This window comes from Notothenia coriiceps, unplaced genomic scaffold (assembly GCF_000735185.1).
Source record: "Notothenia coriiceps isolate Sejong01 unplaced genomic scaffold, NC01 NC01_scaffold00011404, whole genome shotgun sequence".
Classification (NCBI taxonomy): Eukaryota; Metazoa; Chordata; class Actinopteri; order Perciformes; family Nototheniidae; genus Notothenia; species Notothenia coriiceps.
In genome coordinates this window covers 34,638-43,618 of record NW_011344105.1, presented here as the reverse complement: position 1 = coordinate 43,618, position 8,981 = coordinate 34,638, and the positions used below count along the sequence as shown (strand labels likewise).

General features: G+C 41.1%; 1 protein-coding gene across 1 annotated transcript in view; it reads left to right on the top strand.

The window, feature by feature from the left end:
- Window positions 1-1,021, top strand: part of ndufa8 (NADH:ubiquinone oxidoreductase subunit A8) — a 5,639-nt gene extending 4,618 nt beyond the window's left edge. The window contains exon 4 of the mRNA XM_010772577.1: window positions 529-1,021. Within this exon, the coding sequence (XP_010770879.1) occupies window positions 529-666 (138 nt within the window). The 3' untranslated portion in view covers window positions 667-1,021. The remainder of the gene's footprint in view (window positions 1-528) is intronic.
- Window positions 1,022-8,981: the final 7,960 nt, after the last annotated feature.

Genomic DNA, 8,981 nt, shown 5'->3' with positions numbered 1-8,981 from the left:
TGCTGATGGGAGGAGGTTGTCACTCAAAATCTCACGATACATGGCCCCATTCATTCTTTCCTTTACACGGATCAGTCGTCCTGGTCCCTTTGCAGAAAAACAGCCCCAAAGCATGATGTTTCCACCCCCATGTTTCACAGTAGGTATGGTGTTCTTTGGATGCAACTCAGCATTCTTTCTCCTCCAAACACGTCGAGTTGAGTTTTTACCAAAACGTTCTATTTTGGTTTCATCTGACATTCTCCCAATCCTCTTCTGGATCATCTAAATGCTCTCTAGCAAACTTCAGATGGGCCTGGACATGTACTGGCTTAAGCAGGGGNTTGATGGACATGCGCAATTTGATTGTTCAACAGGTACAGTGGGGCAAAAATCATCTTTTTAAGTGGGAGAACTTGCACAATTGGTGGCTGACTAAATACTTTTTTGCCCCACTGTACCTGTTGAACAATCAAATTGCGCATGTCCATCAAAACAACTTTTTAATTTTCTTTTGACACGTCATGGCATGGCTTGTTTTTTTCGTAGGTGACCAAAGTGGCGACCGAGCGGCCCCTCCCTGTGAACCCGTACCACTCTCGGGAACGTCCTGAGCCCAACGCGGTCATCGAGGGTCACCTTGAGACTTCCAAACATGGCAGCAGGTTATCCTTCTTTGGCTGGTGAGGCAGTCACCTGCAAAACCAGGGGCTCTGTCCAAAAGCATCGAGACTACCCTTCACCATCGATACATCAATTACACTTCAAAAGGTTTAAAAGGATGCAGACACTAGCAGTAAGGAGGCTGGTGTCTGCACCCTTTAAATGTGTAAGGGGTGCGGGTTGGTTTTGGACAGGGCTCATGTCCCAGCAGTCTTTTCATCAGCTGCAGCATCGTCAAGCTGTTGGATAAAGGACAGTAGTATGGATAAGTGTGTAAACAAAGTCCATGAAACTTTCCTGACCACTTCTGTAAATGTAATGAGTGAACAAATGCAACATGCTGTATAGTGTTGTCAAATAATAAAAAGATAAATTATCATCCTGGACTTGAATGTCTTTATTGATCTATTGAAGACTCTGTTGCCTTAAAACAGAATAGATTCATAAATGTTCTAACAATAAAAGGGTCATATATTTAAAGGCTTCATGTTGCCAGACACCGTTCCTTCAATATCTGCAAATTATAGGCAACACCATCGTCTTTGCACATCTGTGTTTTGTCAGACTGAGTGTTGTTAGACTGATGGAGGGCGAGGTTGTAGGTCAAGGTTCAGGGTCATTACCTGCAGCCAGAGAGAGCTGCTTCTGCTTCCTCCTTTTCTCCCAGCTCACTTCCTGCCTCTGACCTGGACTGAAAGAAGACTTTAGGAGTCATTGCGGAGATTCACAGTAAAGTGTTATTGCTGCCGGCACGCGTGTGTACTCGTGACCTTGAGTCGCAGGAGAGGAGAGGCCAACTCAAAGACATGCCGGCCTGTGGAACAAAGTGGACTGTGCCAACGCACGCACACACTAGATCAAAGTTGAAGTATAAGTTACCAGGTTTGTATTACCCAAATCTAAATCAAATATGGGACAAAAAACAGTCATGTACAGAGCCATGATCAGCTGGAACTCTTTACCGGTTCACATCATTCAGGAACATTCTCAAGTACATTTCAAAAGGTTGCTAAAAAATTATTTAGGAATTATAAAGTAAATTTGAACTGTGGCTATGTATGCATATATTATGATGTAAACTTATTTGTATTTACTTTTGTTTGGCCTTAGGATGGCGATAATAGGATGACCATTTTAGTTTTCACTGTAAATTGCATGCAATGATGAGTTGTTTTGTTTTGTTTTAATTTTTGTTTTATTTTAATTTTGTTGTATGTATGTTTATGTAAGTTTTGAGTGTGTGAGGACCCCAGGAAGAATAGCCAATGCTCATGCTAGTGCTAATGGGGATCCTAATAAAGACATAAAAGCTCTGATTTAGTTTCAGCACATGTCTAAATTGTTTAAAAACTATTCTAGTAGTCCTGATATGACTTGCTTTACTACACACGTGAGACATGTTGGGTCTTTAACCCTGTGCCATGTGGTTGATTTCTTCAGGGACCAATAGTAGTGCATGATTTGACAGCTTTCTCATACTCAAAAGCAGGGATGTGGCCCTCGGGTGTTCAAACATGATGTAAAACGTCTTTTTTTTAGTGCTCAGAAACACAGGGACTTAACTTATAAGGGAAGTCGACAGCTATCCATTTGTGGTCACTGGGATTGTATTCTGAAAAATGTAAAAATACAAAGAGATGTTGATTATTCTAGATGGAGCGTTGATATAATTCATGTTGATTGTGTCTGCTGCTACACTGTGTGTCTTTAACATTTTTCCCACAAGTTTCTTTTTATCCTTCAGACGGCATTTCAACACTGTCACAGCGTATTGCCAAAAACAACCATCATTTTTCAGTGTGTGTACAGTAGCTCCATGGAAGTATGTATGCATACATGAGTGTGCACGTCTCCTTGTTTCTATAGGGCGTCACTGCAGTAGTTTGTAGAAATCCCCTCGCAAGGTGTGGTCTGGACCTGCGGCCCGCTCAGGAAACGCCTGACAGACCCTCTTCTGACCTGGACAGTGGGACAAAGGGAGGAGGGAAGAAGGGATTCAAAGAGGAAAGGAGTTATGGAGGAGAAGGGGCAGAGGACACACAGATGCACGTAATAACATAGTAAAGGAGGAGGGTGATAGAAATTAAGGGAATTGGAGTAACATAAAAATAAGAAATAGTTATAAGGATGAAACAAGATACAGGGCTTGGAAAAAAGTGACATCCAATAAGGGCATGGAGGGTAATGACCTGACGGAGTGGGGTCTCGGAGGTTATTCAGGGGCTGGCGGTGAGGCCCCGGGGCTCGTGGCAGGCCTGTCTCCATGCGACTTGCAGGAAGCAGAGGGTCATCATTTGACACGGCACCGCCACAGGAAACGGCTCTGGCACAGGAAAGAAATACAATACATCGCTTTCACAAAGATACAGCCCGCCTGGGAGCCCAATGCGCTAAAATACTCAAACAACCCGGCTTGTTCTTGTTCATAACACAAGACTGTCAATATTCCCATTGTTCTGAGACTGGTTCCACATAAAGGGAATGTTTGAAGTGATGATGAGCACAAACAGTCCAAGCTGGTGTTTATTTGTTCCTTTACTGTCAATCATTTGAGGATAGAGTTCAAGCTGATAAAACTAGGGCTGCACAGTATAATGAAAACATGCAATTTGCATTAACGGTACGTCCAAACGGCAGCGTGCGTTGAAGCTTGCCGGTGGGCGTGTCTGGCGTGCGACCAACAACCAATCACATGAATCTCCCGCCCCAGACACACAAGCACGCGGTTTGATTGGCTAGAGCTTGTACTGGCATATGATTCGATTGGCTGACGCCTCCGTCGAGGCGTCAAAAGTAGAACATTGCTCTACTTTTGCAGCGAGCACCGCGAGAGAAGCTACGCTTTGCTCCCACAATGCAGTTCGGCGAATCATGACGTCACCCCATTCAAAGTGAATGGGCAGAAGCGTTGAAGCGGCAACGCACGCCGCCGTCTGTAGGGGCCGTTAAGTCAAGAAGAATTACTTCCAACATTCTTTAATGGAAAAGTTGAACTCTGTAATAAACACAAGTTATTTGTACTTCCTTTCAAGTAACCAAAAAAAACACAAGTATATCACAATATCGCAGACTTTTAAATCCATTCAAATGAAAATAAAAATATTAGCCTATATTATGGCATCCTAGTTTTTTACAGCTGGTATTGTTCATGAACCATTGTTTATGTCCCTCAAATTTGTTTTAAATGCACAAAGATAAATCAAGGGCCATCTGTATATTTAAATATAATTTTTATTTTCTGAAAAACTATAACTAATGCACTCACTATCAGTAAAACTACAGTAAAATTCTCTTCCATGAGACGTCTGCATCCATGCCTTCAAGAGCCCCTAACATGTGGGCGCACTTGATTTGACTAAGGTGCACCAACATAAACAAATCAAACAATTTGTTTATGTTGGTTCGCCTTCCTCACCATTTCGCCCTTTGATCTTTAGACCGTGCATGTCATTGAGTGCTGCTTTCATGTCTCCTCTCATCCCATCATACTGCACAGGGTGGCTTTGAACTGCCATGCAGGTTGCTCTATGTATAAAACACACGCCCACAAACCACAAGTACCACCAGTGCATCCCCGACCACCACTCATGGAGATTAATAATCCGAGAGCTCCAAAAGGGTAAACACACTCACACATGCTCACTCACACAGCAGACAGTGTTGTTTTTTCTTTGTGTTTTCTGAGGAGAGCCATGCAGGCATATTTACATGAGGAAGAACAACTCTAGTAAAACCAGGGCCTTTGTCGTGTGTAGGCGTGCATTGGGCAATTTAACTTTTGGCAAGAGTCAGAGATGTGGTGGACAATTGGATTAGAGAGAAAAGAGTATGGTTCTTTAACTTGTGGTAAAATAAAAAAATGTGTTAATAAAGGTGTGGGTGTTCTTTTTACCAGAGGTGAAAGAAGTTGTGCTTAAGTAAAAGTAAAACTACTAGAGTGTAGGAATAATCTTTTATAAGTAAAAGTCATGTAATCAAAATGTTACTCAAGTAAAAGTAGAAAAGTATTTGCTTCAAAATATACTTAAATTACCAAAAGTAAAAGCACTCATTATGCAGATTGGTCCATTTCAGAATAATATATATTTTATGTTTTGATTATAATTATCGATTATCAACAATATATAAGTGTTATCAAAGCTGGTAAAGGTGCAGCTAGTTTTAATCACTTTTTATACTGCAGGGTAGCTTGTGAATTTACTCTAATACATTTTGTTTAATTTGTTGTTTATATTTCACATCATTAATCCAAATCTGCCAAGAACCTTTAAGGTACAAAATAAATGTAGTGGAGTAAAATGGAAATACTCAAGGTAAGTACAAGTATCTCAAAATTGTATTTAACTGTAGTTGAGTAAATGTACTTAGCTACTTGCCACCTCTGCTTTTTACCCAACCTGGAGTAGAGCTTTAATGATAATGAAAATGGGGCGCGATGGGAGAGGGCCGAGACCATGCATTAAATTACAAGTTAATACTTTATATTGTAGAAAAATTAATTTAAGGGGAGAATTAATGTTATCTTTTTTATATAAACTAAGGAAATTAGCGTTTGGTAGATAACTTCTTTGTTGTCTTTGTAGCAAAAAAAAGCTGTTTGGCATTGGCTGAGAGGATTTGGTAAATCTTTCATGGGCGCAACCCACATACTCAGCTCGGCTGCTCATCCCACAAATGTATGTTCTTCACAAATGTGGCACCATTTAAAAGGGAAATAAACAGGCTTTATTACAACAAAGAAGTAATCTACCAAACACTTATTTCCTTACTTTATGTGCTTAGTTTATAGTTTTGTATCCTGAGAATAACAGATGTCCACCTCTTGTGGAAAAATGATATGGAAGCATATCATCTGTTACTTCAGTATGCTGAAACATGTAAGCAAACAGTTGTATTCTTAAGGAGAGGTTTTTCTCTCTGACAACATCTGCCTGCTGCAAACAAGGTAAAGTTGGAGCCCAAACTATGAGCTGAAAGATGCTTAAAGGCTAATAGTCTCTGTAGAGCTCAGGGGAACTGCATTGGGTCATAATAGTCTGCTACGAGTGACCCCTGTCCTGGTATACAAATGTCATCATAGTCATTACATGGTTATTAATAGTAAATATATACTTTAGAGCTGATTTAAACAACTTATCTTTGTTGAGGGTGCATTCTCTTTTATCAGCAATCTTGCTTCATCTAGATTAAATTCATCATACAAATATTTTTACACAAACACACTTTAGTCCTTGGTCCTCAAAGCCAGTATCTGTATGGTGACAGAGTGATGACCATGACTAGTGTTTTGCATTCCAGCCAGACATGCTTCACAGCAGCTCTTTCATGCTGCAGTTTTGCCAAACGCCTCTCAATGCGCTGCTTAAGATAACATTTAGCAAGTTTTAAGGTTTCACTCAAGGTGTTAGTTGGTCAAAGACAAGACAGAGCAGGAGAGCTCCCGCTTCACAGCACACTAATGAAGCCCGGTCACACACTCACTGACAAACAGCGAAACACCCTGACACGTGCAGATAAACACTCTTTAACAAAAGCAGAAAAGACACATACAACGGTCGTGACTAATATCTCCCCACCATTTGTACGTTATGATTAAATCTACAGCTGGCCTTTTTTTCCAAAGTAAAAGTCAGTTTTAAAAAATGTGTCCACCACTCTGCTTATTCCAGATGTTTAAAAATAAAACTCCCTCCATTTCTTTTGACTGCATGTTTATTCTGTGGTATCTGAGCAAATGGACTAATGTGAAGTATGTGATGAAACGAGATGTCTAAATGACAGCCTGGGCTGTTGTCACACAGCTTAACACTCAAGAAGTTGTGGTCTGGGAGCCATACAGTACACACTGTTTATTTATCTGCAGGCGTGTGTGTGGGCGCATGAGTGTGTTTGTGTATATGTGTGCGATGTGGATTTATGATGAATATAAAGTGCTGCTCACAGCCTTAAGTGTTTGTATGTTTGTGCATTTTTTAACATGTATGCGTGAGTCACATCCATATATGTGACAGTGTATTTTGTGCGTAAATGTGTGTGTGTTTGCTGCAGCTCCTTCTGGGCTGGCCTGTGTTTATGTTGGCCTGATCCCAGACCTTCATCACTTCTCTGCTGATAGATCCATTCCTCCATCCTTCTGTCCCTCCGGCTATTTACAAGTCTACCGCAGACTGCCTTTCCCTGCGTGCCAACATCCAATCCTTTTTCTTCCCTGTCCTCTCCTCTCCTTCATACTGTCGTCATTAGCTTTATCTCAGACTGCGTTTCATTGCTCTTCCAGAAAAAATGTCTCACTCTTCTTACTCTCAGCCAAATGGGTCATACCAAGTCAGTAGTAGTGCAGTTGTTGCAACTTATATCAAGTCCTTTCAATGCATTGGCGAAGAACTTAAATAATTAGGCTTTGTTGCTATGTAAGACCGGTCTGTAATTGTATTCAATACAAAGACATAAAGTGCTTAAAACCTTTTGTTTTAATTGTAATCTAATACATTTAGCCAAATCTCAATTAAGTCACGTCAAACTTGATTCAAATTCTAACTCTGAAGTCTACTTTGCTGAGTAGTCACTCTACTTCTGACAACCCTTATCTTTTTGACAGTAATCCACATCAAAGAGAATGTATATGCATCCATACATACAGTATGCATGCACATGCACATTTACAATTCTCAGACCTTCCCACACACCAACACTGAACTCCAGTCAGCCCTAATGCTGCAAGTAGCCAGAGTGGACTTATTCCCATGTGTTGGGAAGCTCATGTCGCTCTAATGCTGTTGTGCTTGTGGTTGCTTCAAGGTATACTGAAGCATTCCTCCGCCGTGAGCTCATCTAAACAAAGCTAGTTAAAAAGGACGCGCAGGGCTCAGGCTACACAGTTGTGGCGGGGCTACACTGGGTGGTTCCTATCTGACAGAGGGCTCAGAGAGGCTTGGGTTTCCTACGCATGTCAAGGTAAGTTAGCTGTTCCCAGCGCCGGGCCGCTCCGAGGCCCTGGTGGGCTTTCAGTCACAACTAGCCCTCCCGTCTCCTGCTCTTGAAGCCTCTTTTCCTCCATCCACGCCCTCCTCCCACTCAGCATTTTGCCTTTACTAACGCAAAGGCTGTCTTCTGGCTGTCATCCCAGGTGCACATGTGAGGTTTTCCCCTTTTTCCTTGTCTGTATATCTCAGACGTACATCCCCTCTGTCCCCTTGCTCTTTTCCTTCCACTCAGATCATGGTGTGTCATGAATACAGCACTCACTTGTCATCTTTAATTATTCTCTTAACCCCATCATGCACTAAAATAACATTCTTGTTGTCCTGCAGCATCCCACGATAAGCAGGGAGAACTTTTGTTGTTCTTGAAACATCTTGCTTGCTAAGGCTGCAGCTAAGGCATATACTTTTTGTTGGTTTTGACAATGTATTTTAAATATACTTATATTGTTTTATTTGAATTGAAAGCTTTTAGAGGTAGATTCGTATAGAGGAAACACCATTGTCCCAAAGAGTCATTTGATTGGCCGACTGAAAACAACCTTCTGATTGGCAGACTGAAACGTGCTATTTCATTGGCTGATTAAAACAAACGCTCTAATTGGCAGATCGAAATGACCAATGTGATAGGTGAGCCATCTGATTGGCCATTTCAAAAAGTTTCAAGTCATCTGACTGGTTCATTGAAATAAGCTTTTTTATTAGTTGTAGTTCAAGTTAGCATTTGGTGGCCACTTGAATTTAGCCATTTGATTGTTTAGTTGAAACAAGCACTCTGATTGGCTGATTAAAACGAGAGATCTGATTAGAAAGCAATGGGTCGCTGTGAGTAAAAGACAGTTCTTCCACCATACACGACTCAACAAAAACATAATAGCCAGCTTCCAGTTTACTATCCAGAGTCCTGCTCTACACAAGCCGGGCTACAACACTGTTGCTTAATTGCAAATGCAGGCAGTTTGTGAGTCAAAACTAAAATAACTTCTTGCAAAAGAAAAATAAACTGACAGGGATTTTTCCTGAGAGGAAACCTTTAGTTTACTATATGACATGTTTCTTAATAGTGCTAAAGTGTTCAGTGTTCTTTAAATAAACAAAGTGGAGTTTTGCATAGTGGGGCATGAAAGAATGCAGGAGTCTCGCTGCCCCTCTCACACATGTCAGCAATTTGGCTGCCTTGTGTATTTTGGATGTTGAAAAAAAGGAACATTTCAAAGTAAACGAAAGAAGGAAAGTCTTATCCGCCTGGCAGCTGCGCTCCGGACAAAATTGCTTTCAGCTGATGCGCTGCAGCTCAAACTTGCTTGGGTAATGTCAAGTGATGCATTGCAATACTGAGAAAACAACACAGACACAAAA